Source organism: Nomascus leucogenys, chromosome 11, assembly GCF_006542625.1.
Source record: "Nomascus leucogenys isolate Asia chromosome 11, Asia_NLE_v1, whole genome shotgun sequence".
Lineage (NCBI taxonomy): Eukaryota > Metazoa > Chordata > Mammalia > Primates > Hylobatidae > Nomascus > Nomascus leucogenys.
The window spans coordinates 113,193,408-113,216,585 of NC_044391.1; the positions used below are offsets into that span (position 1 = coordinate 113,193,408).

Sequence of the window (23,178 nt, forward strand, 5' to 3'; positions counted from 1 at the left end):
TGGTTTGGGGACTCTATCTGATCAACCAGAAGCATCCTAGCAGATACAGATGTTCAAACAAATACGAAGGCTGTATTGAAAGCCTTTGAGTAACTTTTCATTTTTATTGATCTCAACTCAGTTTTTCTTCCACCTCCTTTTCTGAACATTCTTCCCAAGTAAGCCGTTTTGCAAGTATCCATATCTTTCATTCAAATGATTTTCTCTAGTTGAGAGGCCTTTGTCGTCTCCCTTTCATCACTCAGCAAATATCTGTTCTTTTTCATTGCTGTCTTGCCTCTGATCCCTGATGATGCCTTTGTTGCCTCCTCAGTGGTATATAAAATCTTTTTTGCATCTATCATAGCACATACTTTTAGGTATTACATTATTTATTTATGTGTCTGCCTTTGTTGTTGTTGTTCTTTTGAGATTGCAATTTAGTTTATGATGCCTAAACTCAACTGAGACTCTAGTTGGTATGTTATGAATAAAAGAATAAATGAACATACTTTAGTTCTTAATCCTTGAAAGCAAGATGTCAGGTTGAGACAAGTAGCTATATAATTACAAAGAAACATTTACTTTTCTTTCAACTCTTCTACAAAATTAGACATCTTTCCCATCTGTAAATCAATTTTTGATCTTTTTCTTCAGAAGACACAGCACTTTTTCAGCGATATAGGATAAACACACTAAAAAAAAAGGTAGACTTCTCAAAGAAGTTTAATGTTTAAAAAAAGTGCCAGTATTTCATCTATGTGCATGAGCATCTCAGGATTTTAATTGTTTTTAATTCCAGGAGGGTAATGATGTATAAACATTTTACAAATCTGAGCTCAGAAAACAATGATTTGAATAATCTGTGCTTTAATGGAAAAATGAAACATTAATTTGTTTAGTTTCTCATACAACATGTTTACTAAACATTTCAATGTCAATAATTTCTTAAGATTGTAATATTTAACCTTGTATTGGAGCTAATACCAATTCTAGCCATGGGAGTATGTTTTGGACTTTTTGAACAATTTTGAGTAAAATGAATGTCATTGTCTTTAAATTGTACTTGGAGCAAAGAAAAGAAACATCAGCTCATTCTTTCCAACTAATAGAACATTTAATGATGCAATTTTTATTACATTATTTTAAGGCTATTATCATAATGTTAAATATTCTTTTTTGCTTCCGTCTGTTACTAAAGCTCAATACATCATTTCTGAACATAATTAATTTTCACTTAACTTAGATTTAAGTATTGAATTTTTAACTTGGGCTCCAGGAAAAATCCTGAAAAATAAAGATCAGCATCTAGCATCCTTTTCCTATTCTTTCACCGCAAATTCTCAATTTGATATGACTTATCATGAAATCTGTATTGGGAAGTATAGATTTCTAAGATAACTTTTTGTAACTAAAAAATAATTTCCTGTGCATCACAAGGGGGATTAAAAATCACCAAAGTACTGAAGGAACATGTGCTTTGATTATTATTCCCACCTATTTCTTTTTTATTATAAAGTGGCAATTTGTACCATCATTAGAAATATACATTAATGTATAAAGTTTTGCATTCAAATCTCTTTATTTTTGATTACCTATGACTAAAGACCACAAATCAAATAAAAACTCTATATAATATATCCTTATTTCAGAAGCATATGTATATATACACATATATATTTGTAGAACAATCCACTGTTTTAAATGTAATTTTGACTTAAAAAATGCTATTTACAATTTTATGACAGAGAAATAACCTCAGCCTTTTATGGTATTAAAATGAGCAGGGAATTTTTATGTTTGTGTCTCATCTTGTGCAGATGAAATTAAGCAATATCATGGAAAACCTTCTCAAGAGCAAGGCCCTGTAGACTAAGGTATGAGGGTGAAATAGATTTGCTATTTCTGGGTCTATGTTTTAAAAAAATTACTGGCAATGTAGTCACACTTACTTCTTCACCGAGAAATCAGTGCTCCCAAATTAGGAATTCCAAACTTTTCAATATGCAACCTTTAAGTCCTTCCTTGTCCTTACTGTTGTCTTAATACTCTCATCTCCCACTAGTGGCACCGCAGGACCACCAATCTAGATATTAGATTGTTGCTATTTTATTAAACAGAAGAGTCTTAGTTCTTTTAAACAAGCTTTCTGAATTAGAATGAGGCCCATAAAGCATCACATTGCATTATATTGATATCTCTTTATTGTGCCGATCCATAATGGCTAAAAATGTGCTATTAAATTTGTATGTAAATTTCAAAGCCAAAACTATTACTATGCGAATAGGATGGCTTGCTGCCCTCCAATCTGCAGAAGCACAAAAATCTCTGAATTAGCAAATGGAACTTCAGCTCCATTTGTTTCTATACTTTGTTCTGCGAGCTTAAAAATCAAGTAAGGTATATTGACCAGAAAGCTATTTTGTGAGACTCTCAAAAGTTTTGTTTTCATTCTTAATCTTGTTGATTTTGAAACTTATTCCAATAAGAACTCAGGATAAACATATCTTAATTTATATCTGCGTAGCCAGTTGCAAAGCATTCCTAAAGGCCATGTTTTTCCTGGGAAAAATCCCAATGCAACTCAAAAAAAAAAAAAAAGCTTATTTTACTTAAAAAGGAAAAGTGATGAATGAAGACCCAGAAATTAGAACAATGAAAATCAAAGAATTATTATACTTGAAATAAGCCTGAAAAGCAAAGTACTTAAACTCAATCATATTTTTGGATGAAGTTGGATATGTTTATACATGGTAATATTTTTAAAAACTCAGTGAATACTGGCTTATTCTATTAAAGGTTTTATGTACTTGAGAAGTAAGCAGTAGTTAAGCAAACATTCACCCTTTGTTCTAAGCTACATTTTTTGTCAGGTTTATGTGTAAAAGAAATGAGGCTTCCAATTATTCTCTGAACTAAACTGGAAATAAGACAAAGCTAATTTCCAAGACATTTTACTGCAGCGAACATTTGCCTAACATAATACGGAGAAAAACAATATACAAATTGCGTGGTTAGAATTTTTTCTTAACTGCTATCAGGAAGGAGACAAATGTGAGTCTAGATGATAAATGATGAATAGCCACTGAAAAGAGAGGGAGGAATTTTGTTAGTGATTCATATCTCTATTTTTTTCATAACCAACTTAAATATATTTTGTCATGAAATCATCATTGTAATTGATTTTTATGAATTTCATCGTGTTATTTATGAAACCATCGTTTTACTGATGAGTGTGTATGTGTGTGAATCACCATAAAAGCTCAAGTCATTTAATGCTAAAAGAGCCAGTGTCTCATAGTGTTGAAGTTTCTTTTTTATTTTTTTCAAATAAAATAAGCTTTGTGCTTGGGATTTTTTCTTTTTTCTTTTTTTTTTTTTTTGGTTTTGGTAGTGACAGGTGTATTTATAATCAAGTTGAATCAAGAGTGACAAGAAGAAATACAGCTAGAGTTATATTTTTCCCCCAAGGGTATTCTTTTGCTAGAAGAGCAAGTCCATTTTTAGAAAATTTAAATGTCTTTATTTGTTACTTTCCAAATATTTTGGTTAAACAAATATCTCTTGCAAATGTATCATCAAAATCTTTGCCTAGATGCACAACATTTGTTCTTCCCAACTGCTTAGGTAAATTGCTTCACTTCATTTTCTGCTAACCTCTAGATCACACAAATAGGATACCTGGTGAAGGATGTGGTCCACTATTGAAGAATAATGATTGTGTGAAGTGAGGGAAACTATATTGACCTTGAAATACGGCAACCAATGGCAAGGTTTGAGGTGAGGGCCTAGAGCTTCTGCAAAGTGTATATATTTTAGGGAGTCATATTTGGAACAATACATGCTGGACAGTAGAGATATAGGAGAAGTTACATGCTATGTCTTCTCATTGATAATATCCATAAATCTGCATACATTTTTTAACATTCTGTTTTGTGTGTGTTTTTTTTTTCTTTAAATTTGGATGTCTCTATACCACTCCTGATTTGTAGGACTAAATAGATCTATTTATTCCAATGCAAATTGTATAACATTTATTTCTTCCTTGATTTTTAAAAATACTTTAGTATTCTTAACTATGTATGTGCCTTCTCTTATACTGAGTTCTTTTTTGCTGCTTTAAGCTGCTCACACAATCCTGCCTGTTGGAGTCACAGCTGCTAATTCCATATTATTTCTCTACACCCCTTGAAAATTTAGTGTATTACTGGTACCCTTCTGTGTTCTAGGAAACGAATGAATTGCAAACTGGACTTGTAGATGAGGATCATACATATAGCAACAAATTAGCTACTGGCTTTGTAAGACAGTAAGTTAGGAATTTCACAGTCATGTCTCCAAATTTCATGGCAGAGTTTAAAAAACAATATAAGACTGTGGTAAGGTACAAAGGCAAATGCAATTTGCGTTGACTAATTTCCTAGGACTTATTTCCTTATGTAAAACCCCTGTTCTTTCTTTCCTGCCGCAAGACGGGGTACAGAGCTTTCTAAAACATGCACTTATACTCTCAAAGGTGTCCACAAAGCAAAAAAAATAAGACCAAATGCTAAGAGCAAGTAACTTATACCTCACCACCTGGACATGGCACTGGCAAAGAATTCCCAAAAGTCACTTCAGCATTAGAACAGTAATGTTTTTCCTAAATTACTAAAAAAAAAAAAAAAAAAAAAAAAAAAAAGAACTCCTGAAATAATATCTCTGATAAAAATGTTATACTCTAGGATAATTTGAAATTATTTTTGTGAAAGAATTAAATTCATTAAGGCTATTCGATTCCATACAAGACTTTCCTTTTACATAAAATGATGTTAAATTACATCTCAAAAATAATTTCTTACACTTTTCTTGATGATAAATGGTTCCTGGCTATATATTTTATAGGTATTAGAATAGTTTATAATTTGGAAATGTTCAATTTCATGGTTACAAAAAAAATCCTGCAAACAGAAGGTAATGGTGTGTCAATTCCAGATGCCCAAATAAAATACAAAATCAAGCAAAACCACATATCGCAGCATTATCATGAGTTTAAGTTATTTAGTATATAACATCAGTTTGTGAGTTCAATTCTCCAAACCCTTTCCTTTAAAGTAATAACTTTATTTCATCTTTATTAATGTCTTCATTACAATTAGCCTTCTACTCATAACAATACAGTTTAATTTAATATTTGTGGAGTTCTGATTTATTTTTTCCTTTGCTTTTAAGTGTGCTAATCTTTGTGCATGTGAATTTTCTACCACATTGCAACAAGCAAGCTTTGGTTCAATTTTCTTGTCCTACACAAAGGAAGATTTTGAGTGCAGAATCTTAGCCACTAGGTCTTGCGTTGTCATTTTATTTTCCTCTCCTTGGGTGGATTTACTGGAAGGAAATGGGTAAATGGGAGGGAAGAGAAGGGGAAGGGATGAGAGAGGGAAGAAGGGGAGAGTTCTCAGCTATGTTGAATCTTGATTCACAACTTTGCCTCCATTCATGGTTGGTGTTCCAGAACTTTTCCTTGAACGCCCTTGTTTTTCTCCAATTTCATGTAGTGATGGTTCTCTGTACATACACACTGAAAGGCAAAATAACAAAAATTACTTATGACAGTGGACATAAATTTCCTTCAATAAGCTTTTCAAATTTGATTTTACAATATTCTTCACTCTCATCACAAGCTCTTCTTCCCACTATAAAAAAACAGTTTTAACTTGATAATATATTCAGTGAATACATATAATTCTCTTTCAGTTCTTTCAGTCACAACCTTTTAAACTTTTCTTGAACTACAGACATTTAAGTTGTTTCTGTTCTCTCATAGATAAGGCTTGAATCTTTATAGTTTCCTAACCTAGAAAACAGGATTTTCATCCAGAGTCAGAGGAGACATGGGAAATATTTCGCCTTTTGGTCCTTCATCTGCAGTCTAATTTGGGTAGGTAAAAAAATATTTATTCACACGTTGCTAATCTTTACCCTACCATAGGAAATATGATGTTGTATCAAACTGAAATATTTATTGCCATTTCCAGGGCATCCTATGTAAAAAAATAAGGGAGGACAGAGAAAAGGAAAAAAAGATGAAGCAATTTCCCCGACTGCCCTAGATTTACCTAAAGTAAGAAACACAGTCCGTGACTTTTTGGTTATTCGTCAATAGGGAATGTGATTATGCAAGCATGAGACTTCAGTTCACATCTATATAAACAGTTCTTTTCTCCTCTATTGTTTTGTCTGGCTGTGAAGTTCAGTCATCTGTAAGCCATCATGGCTATTCCCAGATAATTGTTTAGAAAGAGCAATGTTTTCAAATTATAGTTATTCTTACAAAACACATTAATTCAGCTTCATTATGCTGTTGTGAAATAGACAATTGTGACTAGATAAGAGTATATGATATGTCTCATGGAAATATCAGCAGTTACTTTTATCCTCGGCTTAGGAACAAATAGGTCTCACCACCTATTGAATCATCATTACAAAGGTTTGATAATTTGAATGTTACTTCCAACATCAAATAGCTTTCTCCCTTGAACTTTGAGTGGTTACCGATTTGCGAACCATGCTACCCGGATCCACACCCTGACTCAGCCATCTACTAGCCTTGTTAATTTGGGCACATTTTCATAAATGAAAAATAGCATGTTTATGAAGATTAAATTCCTTGCATATAGCAAGTACCAAAAAATGTTTATGAAAATTAAGGAGCTGATTTCTCTGTGAGCATTTTGAATAACAGATCTTCAGAGAATATAGAAATAAATTGTTTTGGCTGAAAGTATTCTAAATCCAAAACTAGACTAAAACAATTTAGAATACAAGTGAGAGTCTCCTGAGACTGGTTCAGTGATGAGGAGACAGATTTCTTCCAACATATTCTATTATAGAACTTCTTAAATGTTACTGTACATGTGAATCACCTAGGAATACTGTTAAAATGCAGATATGAATCAGGATTGTAGTGAGCTTGAGAGTCTCCATGTTAAATAAGATCTCAGGTGATGTTGATGCTGATAAAACCCAGACTACTTCTGAGTAGCAGAAAATATATGTATAAAATATGTGTGTTAAGGCTGTTATGTAAATTAGCCACATATATTTTAATGAGATTTTAAAATATTTCAATTACTGCACTGATGGCTCTTCCAACATCCCCAAAGGACTAAATGCCTTTGGCTGAAGTAACATAGTATACAGAGGAAACCAGCTCAGAGAGTAGATCGTATAATTTTCAAACGACACAAGTAAGTCACTCAAGTTTGTCTTTCTTCTCCTTTTTTTGTTTCAACAAATAGAAGATCCTTACGGAAAATCTTGCCAGAATCTTGAAGTTCCCTAAGTCTAATGGCTCTTAACTCTCTTTCTATTATAAAAAAATTAAAAACTCCAAAATTAAAGCATAGTTTTTTATTTGTGCAAAATACAACCATTTACATAAAACTGCTCAATGCACAGGGGAACTCAAGAAGCAACGCAGTGATTCAGCTGGAACGTTAGCCACATGATATCGGGAAATAGTTCTTCCCAACTCTGTCACCTAATCAGCTGTGAAAACTTATACATCTGCAGGCCACACCACAGATTGCTAAATCAGAATCTCAATGATTTTACAAAAATCTCCTTTTTAAAAAATTATATATTTTGACCTGCAAATTCTTAAGCTTCATTTGGGGATACTTGAGGAATAAATTTTCTAATTTTCATTAAAGTGTATATTTTTATCATTTTTAAGCTGAGTTTCTTAGAGTTGGAATTTCCTTTTTAGTTTTCTTATGCCACAGATTCTACCCAAAACATTCACTTGGACTTTTATTATTATTATTATTATTATTATACTTTAAGTTTTAGGGTACATGTGTGCAATGTGCAGGTTTGTTACATATGTATCCATGTGCCATGTTGGTGTGCTGCACCCATTAACTCGTCATTTAGCATTAGGTATATCCCCTAATGCTGTCCCTCCCCCCTCCCCCCACCCCACAACAGTCCCCGGAGTGTGATGTTCCCCTTCCTGTGTCCATCTGTTCTCATTGTTCAATTCCCACCTATGAGTGAGAACATGTGGTGTTTGGTTTTTTGTCCTTGCGATAGTTTACTGAGAATGACGGTTTCCAGTTTCATCCCTGTCCCTACAAAGGACATGAACTCATCATTTTTTATGGCTGCATAGTATTCCACGGTGTATATGTACCACATTTTCTTAATCCAGTCTATCGTTGTTGGACATTTGTGTTGGTTCCAAATCTTTGCTATTGTGAATAGTGCCACAATAAACATATGTGTGCATGTGTCTTTATAGCAGCACGATTTATAGTCCTTTGGGTATATACCCAGTAATGGGATGGCTGGGTCTAATGGTATTTCTAGTTCTAGATCCCTGAGGAATCACCACACTGACTTCCACAATGGTTGAACTAGTTTACAGTCCCACCAACAGTGTCAAAGTGTTCCTGTTTCTCCACATCCTCTCCAGCACCTGTTGTTTCCTGACTTTTTAATGATGGCCATTCTAACTGGTGTGAGATGGTATCTCATTGTGGTTTTGATTCGCATTTCTCTGATGGCCAGTGATGATGAGCATTTTTTCATGTGTTTTTTGGCTGCATAAATGTCTTATTTTGAGAAGTGTCTGTTCATGTCCTTTGCCCACTTTTTGATGGGGTTGTTTGTTTTTTTCTTGTAAATTTGTTGGAGTTCATTGTAGATTCTTGATATTAGCCCTTTGTCAGATGAGTAGGTTGCAAAAATTTTCTCCCATTTTGTAGGTTGCCTGTTCACTCTGATGGTAGTTTCTTTTGCTGTGCAGAAGCTCTTTAGTTTAATTAGATCCCATTCCTCAATTTTGGCTTTTGTTGCCATTGCTTTTGGTGTTTTAGACATGAAGTCCTTGCCCACGCCTGTGTCCTGAATGGTATTGCCTAGGTTTTCTTCTAGGGTTTTTATGGTTTTAGGTCTAACATGTAAGTCTTTAATCCATCTTGAATTAATTTTTGTATAAGGTGTAAGGAAGGGATCCAGTTTCAGCTTTCTACATATGGCTAGCCAGTTTTCCCAGCACCATTTATTAAATAGGGAATCCTTTTCCCATTGCTTGTTTTTGTCAGGTTTGTCAAAGATCAGATAGTTGTAGATATGCGGTGTTATTTCTGAGGGCTCTGTTCTGTTCCATTGATCTATGTCTCTGTTGTGGTACCAGTACCATGCTGTTTTGGTTACTGTAGCCTTGTAGTATAGTTTGAAGTCAGGTAGCGTGATGCCTCCAGCTTTGTTCTTTTGGCTTAGGATTGACTTGGTTATGTGGGCTCTTTTTTGGTTCCATATGAACTTTAAAGTAGTTTTTTCCAATTCTGTGAAGAAAGTCATTTGTAGCTTGATGGGGATGGCATTGAATCTATAAATTACCTTGGGCAGTATGGCCATTTTCATGATATTGATTCTTCCAACCCATGAGCATGGAATGTTCTTCCATTTGTTTGTATCCTCTTTTATTTCATTGAGCAGTGGTTTGTAGTTCTCCTAGAAGAGGCCCTTCACATCCCTTGTAAGTTGGATTCCTAGGTATTTTATTCTCTTTGCAGCAATTGTGAATGGGAGTTCACTCGTGATTTGGCTCTCTGTTTGTCTGTGATTGGCGTACAAGAATGCTTGTGATTTTTGCACATTGATTTTGTATCCTGAGACTTTGCTGAAGTTGCTAATCAGCTTAAGGAGATTTTGGGCTGAGACAATGGGGTTTTCTAGATATACAATCATATCATCTGCAAACAGGGACAATTTGACTTCCTCTTTTTCTAATTGAATATCCTTTATTTCCTTCTCCTGCCTGATTGCACTGGCCAGAACTTCCAGCACTATGTTGAACAGGAGTGGTGAGAGAGGGCATCCCTGTCTTGTGCCAGTTTTCAAAGGGAATGCTTCCAGTTTTTGCCCATTCAGTATGATATTGGCTGTGGGTTTGTCATAGATAGCTCTTATGATTTTGAGATATGTCCCATCAATACCTAATTTATTGAGAGTTTTTAGCATGAAGAGTTGTTGAATTTTGTCAAAGGCCTTTTCTGCATCTATTGAGATCATCATGTGGTTTTTGTCTTTGGTTCTGTTTATATGCTGGATTACATTTATTGGTTTGCGTATGTTGAACCAGCCTTCCATCCCAGGGATGAAGCCCACTTGATCATGGTGTATAAGCTTTTTGATGTGCTGCTGGATTCTGTTTGCCAGTATTTTATTGAGGATTTTTGCATCAATGTTCATCAAGGATATTGGTCTGAAATTCTCTTTTTTGGTTGTGTCTCTGCCAGGCTTTGGTATCAGGACGATGCTGGCCTCATAAAATGTGTTAGGGAGGATTCTCTCTTTTTCTATCAATTGGAATAGTTTCAGAAGGAATGGTACCAGTTCCTCCTTGTACCTCTGGTAGAATTTGGCTGTGAACCCATCAGGTCCTGGATTCTTTTTGGTTGGTAAGCTATTGATTATTGCCACAATTTCAGAGCCTGTTATTGGTCTATTCAGAGATTCAGCTTCTTCCTGGTTTAGTCTTGGGAGGGTGTATTTGTCGAGGAATTTATCCATTTCTTCTAGATTTTCTAGTGTATTTGCATAGAAGTGTTTGTAGTATTCTCTGATGGTAGATTGTATTTCTGTGGGATCAGTGGTGATATTCCCTTTTTCATTTTTTATTGCATCTATTTGATTCTTCTCTCTTTTCTTCTTTATTAGTCTTGCTAGCGGTCTATCAATTTTGTTGATCTTTTCAAAAAACCAGCTCCTGGATTCATTAATTTTTTGAAGGGTTTTTTGTGTCTCTATTTCCTTCAGTTCTGCTCTGATTTTAGTTATTTCTTGCCTTCTGCTAGCTTTTGAATGTGTTTGCTCTTGCTTTTCTAGTTCTTTTAATTGTGATGTTAGAGTGTCAATTTTGGATCTTTCCTGCTTTCTCTTGTGGGCATTTAGTGCTATAAATTTCCCTCTACACACTGCTTTGAATGTGTCCCAGAGATTTTGGTATGTTGTGTCTTTGTTCTCGTTGGTTTCAAAGAACATCTTTATTTCTGCCTTCATTTCACTATGTACCCAGTAGTCATTCAGGAGCAGGTTGTTCAGTTTCCATGTAGTTGAGTGGTTTTGAGTGAGTTTCTGAATCCTGAGTTCTAGTTTGATTGCACTGTGGTCTGAGAGACAGTTTGTTATAATTTCTGTTCTTTTACATTTGCTGAGGAGAGCTTTACTTCCAACTATGTGGTCGATTTTGGAATAGGTGTGGTGTGGTGCTGAAAAAAATGTATATTCTGTTGATTTGGGGTGGAGAGTTCTGTAGGTGTCTATTAGGTCCACTTTGTGCAGAGCTGAGTTCAATTCCTGGATATCCTTGTTAACTTTCTGTCTCATTGATCTGTCTGATGTTGACAGTGGGGTGTTAAAACCTCCCATTATTATTGTGTGGGAGTTTAAGTCTCTTTGTAGGTCACTCAGGACTTGCTTTATGAATCTGGGTGCTCCTGTGTTGGGTGCATATATATTTAGGATAGTTAGCTCTTCTTGTTGAATTGATCCCTTTACCATTATGTAATGGCCTTCTTTGTCTCTTTTGATCTTTGTTGGTTTAAAGTCTATTTTATCAGAGAACAGGATTGCAACCCCTGCCTTTTTTTTTCTTTTCCATTTGCTTGGTAGATCTTCCTCCATCCCTTTATTTTGAGTCTATGTGTGTCTCTGCATGTGAGATGGGTTTCTTGAATACAGCACACTGATGGGTCTTGACTCCTTATCCAATTTGCCAGTCTGTGTCTTTTAATTGGAGCATTTAGCCCATTTAAAGTTAATATTGTTATGTGTGAATTTGATCCTGTCATTGTGATGTTAGTTGGTTATTTTGCTCATTAGTTGATGCAGTTTCTTCCTAGCCTGGACGGTCTTTACAGTTTGGCATGTTTTTGCAGTGGCTGGTACTGGTTGTTCCTTTCCATGTTTAGTGCTTCCTTCAGGAGCTCTTTTAGGGCAGGCCTGGTGGTAACAAAATCACTCAACATTTGCTTGTCTGTAAAGTATTTTATTTCTCCCTCATTTATGAAGCTTAGTTTGGCTGGATATGAAATTCTGGGTTGAATATCAGCCCCCACTCTCTTCTGGCTTGTAGAGTTTCTACCAAGAGATCAGCTGTTAGTCTGATGGGCTTCCCTTTGTGGGTAACCCGACCTTTCTCTCTGGCCGCCCTTAACATTTTTTCCTTCATTTCAACTTTGTTTGAATCTGACAATTATGTGTCTTGGAGTTGCTCTTCTCGAGGAGTATCTTTGTGGCGTTCTCTGTATTTCCAGAATCTGAATGTTGGTCTGCCTTGCTAGATTGGGGAAGTTCTCCTGGATAATATCTTGCAGAGTGTTTTTCAACTTGGTTCCATTCTCCCCGTCACTTTCAGGTACACCAATCAGACATAGGTTTGGTCTTTTCACATAGTCCCATATTTCTTGGAGGCTTTGTTCATTTCTTTTTATTCTTTTTTCTCTAAACTTCCCTTCTCACTTCATTTCATTCATTTCATCTTCCATCAGCGATACCCTTTCTTCCAGTTGATCGCATGGGCTACCGAGGCTTCTGCAATCTTCACGTAGTTCTCGAAACCTGGCTTTCAGCTCCAGCAGCTCCTTTAAGCCTTCTCTGCATTGGTTATCTTAGTTGTACTTTCATCTATTTTTTTTCGAAGTTTTTAACTTCTTTGCCATTGGTTTGAATTTCCTCCCGTAGCTCAGAGTAGTTTGATCGTCTGAAGCCTTCTTCTCTCAACTTGTTAAAGTCATTCTCCATCCAGCTTTGTTCCGTTGCTGGTGAGGAACTGCATTCCTTTGGAGGAGGAGAGGTGCTCTGCTTTTTAGAGTTTCCAGTTTTTCTGCTCTGTTTTTTCCCCATCTTTGTGGTTTTATCTACTTTTGGTCTTTGATGATGGTGATGTACAGATGGATTTTTGGTGTGGGTGTCCTTTCTGTTTGTTAGTTTTCCTTCTCACAGACAGGACCCTCAGCTGCAGGTCTGTTGGAGTTTGCTAGAGGTCCACTCCAGATCCTGTTTTGCTGGGTGTCAGCAGTGGTGGCTGCAAAACAGCGGATTTTCGTGAGACCGCAAGTTCAGCTGTCTGATAGTTCCTGTGGAAGTTTTGTCTCAGAGGAGTACCTGGCTGAGTGAGGTGTCAGTCTGTCCCTACTGGAGGGTGCCTCCCTGTTAGGCTGCTCGGGGGTCAGGGACCCACTTTAGGAGGCAGTCTGCCCATTCTCAGATCTCCAGCTGCGTGCTGGGAGAACCACTACTCTCTTCAAAGCTGTCAGACAGGGACATTTAAGTCTGCAGAGGTTCCTGCTGTCTTTTTGTTTGTCTGTGCCCTGCCCCCAGAGGTGGAGCCTACAGAGGCAGGCAGGCCTCCTTGAGCTGTGGTGGGCTCTACCCAGTTCGAGCTTCCTGGCTGCTTTGTTTACCTCAGCAAGCCTGGGCAATGGCAGGCGCCCCTCCCCCAGCCTCGCTGCTGCCTTGCAGTTTAATCTCAGACTGCTGTGCTAGCAATCAGCAAGACTCCATGGGTGTAGGACCCTCCGAGCCAGATGCAGGATATAATCTCCTGGTGTGACATTTTTTAAGCCCGTCGGAATAGCGCAGTATTAGGGTGGGAGTGACCCGATTTTCCAGGTGCCATCTGTTACCCCTTTCTTTGACTAGGAAGGGGAACTCCCTGACCCCTTGTGCTTCCCGAGTGAGGCAATGCCTCGCCCTGCTTTGGCTCGCGCACAGTGCGCTGCACCGACTGTCCTGCACCCACCGTTTGGCACTCCCTAGTGAGATGAACCTGGTACCACAGATGGAAATGCAGAAATCACCTGTCTTCTGGGTCGCTCACGCTGGGAGCTCTAGACCGGAGCTGTTCCTATTTGGCCATCTTGGGTCCACCCCTCCCCTTGAAGATCTTAAACTGTCACTTGGACTTTTATCTTCTTTTTTTTCTATTTCTCACTTGCACATAAAATACTTTATTTGTGTCAACACACAATGTTACTATTATAATTACTGCTGTAGATAACTTTTCCAGTAATTTAACCCTGCCGGCCATCCTTTTATTGAGAGGTATTGCAAATTGACATCTGAAAATATACAGTATTTCAAAAAGACCAAAACTTACCAGTGCCACAGCAAGATGTAAAATTTGCTCTTTTTTCATACAACTCAATTTCTAATTTCCCAATCTTTGCACTAAATGGAGCAATAAAATTAAGGGTTTTGAAAACCTAGTTCATGTCCCAATTAGAAAACAACAAGTAAAAGGTAGGTTTTCCAGTTCACTGATAAAAACTGCCCTCCTGCTCAATAAATCAAATAGGGGTTTGCATTTCTATACTTCTGTTAATCAAAATAAAAAGATGTTCAGAGAAAGCAAACTAAAGTTATTCTACAAATTGCATGCAAATACAAATACAGAAAGCAAAACCTTGGTCAAAGCAATAGATTAAATGTAATTTCTTGAGCATTCATTTTCATTGTTATTACAGCGCCTAGAATTCAGTAATATATCTGATTTAAGAAGCTGACAAATCAAGGGGAATAAGTCTCAATCAAATTTCTGAATTACAATGTAAGTAAAAGACCATAATCCAATTAGAAAGCAAAGAATAAAAGTACCTCCCTTCAGTAATATAACTGCCTTACTACCATCCATAGCTGCATTAACACTTAATGACTGCTATTCTGAATGTACATGGTAAATAACGAAACAAAATTGAGGAAGAAAACAAGGCATAAGTGTTCTCTAAAGTGCATTTATATGTGCAAAATGTAAACGAAAATCACCATGATGTATATAGCAGCCTCAATGATAATTCTTTGAATAAAACTATCATTTCAGAGTATTCAAAGCAATTTTAAATTGATTAACTAAATTTTACAATTATAACCTGGTGAATATAGTAGGCGAGAAATTATCACCCCCATTTTTTTTAAATATAAAAGAAATTAAGCCACTTCCATAAAGTTAGATAGTGAGTAGTGGCAGGGCCAGGATGAATATTTAGGGTTTCAAGGTCCCAGTTAAGAGTTTTGAATAAAATCAGAAATACCATAATTTATCCAATAAACAGTGTAAAATGACTGACATGTAAGTGTTTGAATTTTTATGTCTGTATGTTAATCAAAATTTAAGTTGGCCTTAACTTCACTAAATATTCCTAAAGTCATTCGGAAATGGTAATAAAAGAAAATGTATGGCTGTTATAAAAAAAAATCAAAAAAGAAAGTAACAAGGGTTGGTGAGTATGTGGAGAAACTGAAACACTTATGCATTGCTACTTCAATGTAAAATCGTGCAGCCACCGTGGAAAATGAAATGGTGATTCCTCAAAAAATTAAATATGGATGTACCATATGATCCAGCAATTCCACCTGTAGGTGTACACTCAAAATAAATGAAAGCAGGGACCCCAGCATCTATCTGTACATCCATGTCCATAGAAGGATTATTCACTACAGCCAAAAGATAGGAGCACCAAAATGTCCATTGACAAATGAATGGGTAAATATAATGTGGCCTATACATATAATGAAATATTATTCAGCCTTAAAAACAAAATTCTGACACATACTACAACATGAATGAACCTGGAAGAAATTGTGCTAGGTGAAATAAGCCAGTTACAAGGGGCCAAATATTGATTCCACTTATGTGAGATACCTAGAGTAGTCAAGTTCACAGAAGCAGAAAATAGAACTGTACTTGCCAGGGGCTGGGGAAGAATGGGGATTTCATATTTAATGAGTACAGAGTTTCAGTTGGGGAAGATGAAAAACTTCTGGAGTTGGATGATGGTGATGTTTGCACAACAATGTGAATGTACTTAACGGCAATGAAACATATACTTAAAAATGATTAAAATGGTAAATTTTGTATTGTCATTATCATATTTTACCACAGTTGAAAAGCAAACAAACAACTTGTCCTGAATTGTCCTGAGTGACAGTTATAAGAAGTGACTATTAAAGCCAGAGGTGTTCTATTTGCATATGAAGAGCCAGCAATTCCCGAGAGAGTTGAGATATAACTGAGGAGGTACAGGGTGAGGAAAAGGATAGTGGAATCTGATGAAAATATTCTAGGACTGTGCTGCCTAATATAGCATCCATTTAGCCATATGTGGCCACTGAGCACGTACAATGTAGCTAGTCCTAATTCAGATGTGCCGTAAGTGCAAAAATAAACACTACAGGACTGGGTAAAATAGGGAGGTGATGACGAATAAGAAGGATAAGGCTAATTTGTGTCAGAGCTTGCTGAATTCCAGGCCAGAAAATTTAAACCATGAACATCATATATATCAGCCTGAATATGATAGCAAATGAAGAGTTAATATACTTAGTTAATTAAGTGATATGATAGTAAATGAAGAGTTAATGTCCATCCGACATGAGTGTATAAAGAAAAATCTATTAATTCCTTTATGTAGAAAAATGTCTAGGTTTACATTGATATGGATACAACTAGTCAGTATAGTCAAGAAAAATCATTCAAACTGAATCTCGTTGAATGAACTCTGTAAGGAATGGCTGGCAGCATTTGAAACTTTTATGAGTTGTTCTGGTGCTTTAAAAACACAATCACAATTTCGTAGGAATAAATCTAGCTGAAGACCCACTATGTGTATAGGGCCCACTGCTTATCTAATATACCCATTCCAAGTACCATAATTCTGAATGCAATTGAAAGGTGAGGTTCGTTTGGGCAATCTAAAACATGTTCTTTTGTTTTGGGGGGAGCTTAAGAAGCCTAAACAAACAAAAAATAAATTAACAATTACTAATGTCATTGCTTCTGGCCTTTTGGCTGTGAACAAGTATGGAGAATTACCAATACCACATAGAAAATGGGAATCATATGTACTTTTTAGTAAAATTTATTCATGATCTTATATAAATATCAGTACTAGAATTTGGAGTTCTGCTATTAATTTCTAATCACATACTATTAAGCAATTAGGGGAAACCTTTAACAAGTATGTGAAGAGAACTGTCTAGGCTCTGACCTTCAATAGCTACATAAATTCTACAACTCTTAAACTGTGGTTCTCAAATTATTCTTATCCTATGCCAGATTAAGTTTCTCTCTTCCTAATAATCAGATCCTTATTATTAACCAGGAAGATTCCTAGTCCCTTGATTTGTAGTAGCTCGAAGTGCAATGTATTTCAAGAGGGACTTTTTCCATCTCTTTCTCTTATAATGAGCAATATTATTTCACCAGGCATAGATTTACCTTGCTTTAGGAGGTGCTAGAATTTTTTTTAAATCTCTTTTTCCTTCTTCAGAAATTTTTTTCCTGTTTCCTCTGTGTTATGCACTGGAGCCTACTTCAGCTATGAGAACAAAATTTGATATTTTAGTTCTTATGATAAGCAGTAATTTCTACACTGGAAATAATGTGAAAACAAAACAAACAAATAGAAACTCCCTATCTTTCTTGTCTTCCCAGTTCCCCAATCCTGTTTCACAAAAACTCAGATTCAGTGGCACTTCCCACATGAAATTGGAAACAAATCCTCTAATGTAGACAATATGGGATGTTACTAGTTAACCATGTCTCACTCAGGACCTTGGGGCTACACTTGTGATACAGATTTTATTTTCAGCAGGTATGATGTTATAGATGGTACTTAATATAAAACTGATTTTAAACTTTGTTTCTTTCTGATTGCACTTGATACTATTTTTTCAACACAGTTTCAGTACTCAAATTTCAAGGATGTTCAGTGTCCTAAAGATGCAAGGCCTACATGATAAACAAACGATGTTATTTCCCTTTCATCTGGCTCTTCTGGGTTGTCCTTGATCAAGCTGCTTGCCCCCTTTCTATTCATTTGTCAAGTACATAGAGTAGGAAAAGAAATATTTGCTTCCCCCCACCCCAGGATATTTCTGAGATAAAATATCATTGTTCCTCTAACGCATGTGTCATCATAATAGTTTTGGACAAATGGTAAAATGCGGTCATGTTTTGAAGAGAAAGCATTTCTTTTTGGTTCTTCCGTACTCTTTCTTCAAATCAAAGCACACTCTTATTTCACTTCTTTTCTTCTTATTTTTCCTCTTTTCTGACTTACATTTCAATTTTCTTCCTTCTTCTTAATGTTTCTTTCTATTCATGGTTTTGACTTTTCTAGAGCTATCGTAGATTGAAACGGAGAGATTCAACCCAGCTTTCTAAGTGAAAATAAGGTAGAGATTTGGTGCAAGAGTGTTCCTCCTTATTTTTAGACACAAGGACAAGCAAAGGTTTCTAATAACACAGCTCACAGTATGTACTACTTTAAAGCACAGTGTTTACTAGGAATCGCCAGTTTAACCCTTGAATGTCAGCAGAATGCACTTGTGAGATAGACAGTAGTTACCAGGTGACCCAGCACAGTGAAGGTTTGGATTTTAACAGCTGTCTGAGCATGCACTGACCATGTAGCCATAGAAAGCCCTGCAGTTCTGGTAATACAAATAAAATGCAACACTTGGTCAGAACAAGACCATAATATATTGACTTTGTGATGATATATGGTGTTTGTTCTATCTATTTAATTCTTGCTTCATTTTAAAGTGAACAATTACACTTTTAGAAAAGAGAAATGTGAAATATATATCACTGAGCTTTGAAGTATTGTCGAAAAAATCCATTTTCTCTTTGTAGGATTAGGTATGGATTTTTTCCAGGGCAGGCTTTCTATTTAATATTTTTCTATTACATTCTTTTCACTGGTGCCTGTGTTGCAAAGGCTGTTATCTGAATATGCAGGCTTTCCTTGACATCGTGATGGTTCCAATTTCCCTATTTACAACTTCTAACATTCAACAATAACTTCTATTTTAGTTATAAATTTCTTCTGAAAAAATTACAGTGAAACAAAGACTTTGTTAAAAGTATGAAAAAAGTAAAATCTTGGGCATTGCTGTTATTTATAAAGCACATGGCTATAATAAACCGGGTGCCAAGTACCATCCTATGGGTACTCTCCTATTAAGCATTAGTCACCCTCATAATAATATCTAACATTAACTGGGCACTTACTATATGTTTGCACATTATACATAAAAACAGTTTATTAAATGACCCTAAAAATAGATACTTTTATTGGCCTGTTTTGCAGTTGAGTAAACTGACGAACAAAGAGGGTAGCCTGTCCAAAGTAATACAGCAATACAGGGCAGTCAGCTTTAAAATCCATTTGTGATTAACCCTGGTGCCCCTGCTCTAAGTTGATAGCCTAACAGTTGAGTATGTCTAAATATGCTGAAAAACATAAAACTCTTTTGACTGGTCTTAAGTCAAAACCTTGACCCCAAACCTCATGGTTGTACACAGCTCTTTCTGGAACTCTACTACATCTTTCCGGCCAATCGGCTCTCTCATTTTTCTCAAGTGACTTATTTCACACCTTCCCCTTGTACCTCAAGCTTCCAATACCACCTCAGCCCCACCACAGACTCAGGGAATAGACCTGCCTGCTTTTCTCTTTTCTTTCTTCCTCGCTTTCTCTTTCTCTCTTTCTCCCTCCCTCCCTTCTCTCTCTTTCTTTCCTTTTTCTTTCTTCTTTCCTTCCCTCCCTTCCTCCCTCCCTCCCCCCTCTTTCTCTTTTTTCTTTCCTTTCTTTCCTTTCTTCTTTCTTTCTTTTCTTTCTTTCTTCTCTTGTCTTTCTCTCTTTCTTCTTCCTTTCTTCTCTCTCTTTTTCCCTCCCTCCTTCCTTCCCTCCCTTCCTCTCTCTTTCTTTCCTTTTTCTTTTTCTTTCCTTCCCTCCCTTCGTCCCTCCCACTCTCCCTCCCCCCTCTCTCTTTCTCTTCTCTGTCTCTCTTTTCTTTCTTCTTCCTTTCTTTCTCTCTTTTTCCCTCCCTCCCTTCCTTCCCTCCCTCCCTCCCTCCCTCCTTCCTTCCTTCCATCCTTCCCCCTCTCTCCTTCTTATTCTTTCTCTTTATTTTCCAAGACAATAGACTATCTGACTTTGCATTTCACTTAGCAAGGAGAATCAGATGAGAAATGTTTTCATGGCAAAAATTACCAACCTATGCACATCTGCCCCCACGTTCTGACTCCTGCTTGTTACAATGCTTGCACGGTCCAGTTCTTATCTAAATCTAGAGTGCCACGGTGTACTCGATCTCAGCCCTTCTACTCGGTGTTCTTTGGTGTCCCTCTCTCCTGTAATCCCAATGTCTGCTTATCCCAGATTGTTCCCATCAGTATATAAATATATGAAATAGCTTTAAAAACAAAGAACCCTACCATGTAACTGTCATGTTTCCCACCAGCTCCCTCCTCATTTCTCTACTTCCTTTTTATAGCAGAAGTTCTCAAAAGAACTTTAATATTCAATATTACCTTCTTCTTTTCTTTGCCTCCAGTTATTATTTCTTTCCATTCAGGCTTATTTCTTACTGTTTCACTGAAATCACTCATGTCAAGTCACTACTGACCACGAGTTACAAAAGCAAAGATCAATTCTCATTTAGCAGCTTGCTAGACACTCCAGCAGTGTTGGATACAGTTAATTATTTCCTCCTTTTTGACAAGATGTTTTCACCTGGTTTCTTGAACATCAATCAAAATAGCCTAGTCTTTCTGCTGAATCACTGGCTACTCTGTTTTATTCTCCTTTGCAGGAGCCTCCTTTTCCAATAAATGTTAGTGTTCCCCAGGAGTAAGTCAGCAACTACATTCATTTTCTTAGCAGTGTGAAGAAACCAAGGAAGTATTCTCCCCATTTCTTGTCACAACTATAGTGATGGAGGTCAGGTTGGTATTACTAATATTCTATAATGTGAGAAAGTTCCACACAATAGAATAATTTTTCCAAACAAGATAGTCTCCCCATTTGAAAAGTAGTCATAGAACCTAGGGCAGTGGTTGTCAAGCGGTGGTGAATTTGCCTTCAGTGAACCTTTGGTAATGTCTGAGACATGTTTGTTTGTCACCACTAGAGAGGATGATTTGCTATTGGTATCTTGAACATAGAGGCTACAGATGTTGCTAAATATCCTCCAATGCACTGGGAAGTGCCCCACAACAAGGAATTATACAACCCAAAGTCCCAAAATGTCAGTAGTATCTGAGTTTTAATAACCAGTACAGGGGATTACAAGTGATTTTAAAATGTCATATTTAAGTAGTGTGTGTGTGTGTGTGTGTGTACACATTTCAGCACACAGACCCATTATTCGCCCAGTTCATCATGCTTAACACCTAAAAGTCATCCCTGATTTCTCTCTATCTAACAACCTACATCCAATCCATTAGTGTGCTCTATCAGGTCTAACTTCAAACTAAATTCAAAGTCATTCTCTCTACCTCTAGTTATAAAACCCTAGAGACCAATCTAATATTATCTTGCTTAAGATCTTGGCTGACGTCTCTGCAATTCTGCTCAAAATCTATAATGAATTCCCATCACATTAACCATAAAATCTAAAGTCCTGAAGGTGGTTATAAGCCCTCAATGTATAGTCTTTCCTTTCTCTCTAAGTTCATCTCCTACCTTCAGTTCCTTTAATCAATCCATTCTAGTCACATTGGCTTTCTTGCTCATTATTAGGCATCCTTGGATTCTATAAAATAGCCTTTGGAATCTGTCAGCTTTGCCTGCAAAAACCTTGTTTACTACTAAATTTCATTCAGATTACTGTTCAAACAAACATTTACGTCATCTTCTCTAAAAAATTTACCTTCATCATCCTTTTTAAAATAGTCCCATTTTTTTTTTCCTTGGAACCAATCTCTAGTGAAGTTTTAAAATGCTTATTTTTAATTGCATATTTTTTACCCATTTCTAGACATAAACGCTATGAAGTCAAAATTGTCTTTCCTTGAGTACTACTGTGTCCCCATTAGTACGGTGAAAGATGCTTAGTAGGTGTTTCATAGTTATGTTCCAAATGAATATTCCTATCTACTATGCTATAGTGACTAACTGAAGAAGTCTTTGGTTGGAGTAAAGCAGATTTTTCTTTCACCTTTAAAGTCAGTGAATCTTTACTTTATCTAAGGTCCTAAACTTGGGCTGAGTTCCCTGAAATTGACCAATATAAAGGTAAAATAGATGACTTTGACACAAATGGAGCAAGGAATACTATACGGTAGATAATATTTATCAAGCTCCTTTAGTTTAGTGATATTTGAATAATCAAATAATAAGCCTCATCTTCACAGAAATAAGAAAAATCAATGAAACAGAAAATAAACCAAGAAAGTTGACGACCACCCTTACCTTTCCTTGTATATATGGTACATTACAGAGTCTAGAAAGGAAAGAGATTCTAAGGATCATTGCATCAGACAGTTCCCTAAACTTAGTGATTCTCAAGGCATGACCCCTCACCACCACCACCAACAGCAGGAACGTTAAGAAACGCAAATTATTTGGCCAGCTCAAACCTACAGAATTAAAAATTCAGGAGATGGGGCCTAGCAATCTATGCTTTGGTGGGCTCTCTAGGTAATTCTGATGCACACTCAAATATACATACACACACACACACACAACTGATTAAGTAACTAAATTGAATAAGGAATAACAACGCCTATTTACACACACACACACACAATCACATCACATTTGTAGTAGGAAAAGCATGACATCTGAAGTTACAACGTAACAATTCTAGTTTTGCTTCTTTCTAGCTGTATACACCTAAGTGAGTTAACCTCCAGAAATGACATCTTCCTCGTGTTTAAAATAGGGATAGTAAGTCTTAACCTTCATACTTCCAAGGATTTAGTGGCTATTAAATGATACTCTGGTTCAGAAAGCATGTTGAAAGGACAATATGCCATTCAAACAGAATATAAGGTAGTATAGCTGCTACTAATTATCGCTTTCTATTGTTGCTGTATTCTTGACAGATCCTTTGAAATTTGAGAGTGCTAGTAGTAATGAGGAGAACCAGGTATTCATTTTTAAGTGTCAATGTCACTCTGTACTGGAGAGTTGAACAACCTGTGTGTGGGAACACTGTAGTTGGTCTGACAAATTCTGTTTTCCAAATGAAAACAATTTAACTTCTGTTTTTAATAAAACTAAAAAATTAAACTCTATAAAGAACCCCCATCGACTACTAGTTACCATCAAAGACAAATGAAGTATGATTAATCATTTTATTACTACAAATTTAATTGAATTTTCCCTGGTCCTCTGTAATTTCCAAGAGGCTAAA

At 36.3% G+C, this 23,178-nt stretch overlaps 1 protein-coding gene across 2 annotated transcripts in view; it reads right to left on the bottom strand.

Moving 5' to 3' along the window:
• Nucleotides 1–687: 687 nt before the first annotated feature.
• The window catches only part of FGF12 (fibroblast growth factor 12), a 599,372-nt gene continuing 576,881 nt past the window's right edge, over nucleotides 688–23,178 (bottom strand). The window contains exon 6 of one of the 2 annotated variants that reach the window (XM_012510798.2): nucleotides 688–5,539. In XM_012510798.2, coding sequence (XP_012366252.1) covers nucleotides 5,421–5,539 — 119 coding nt within the window. In that variant the 3' untranslated portion in view covers nucleotides 688–5,420. The remainder of the gene's footprint in view (nucleotides 5,540–23,178) is intronic. The other variant, XM_003256664.4, reaches the window with a different exon arrangement.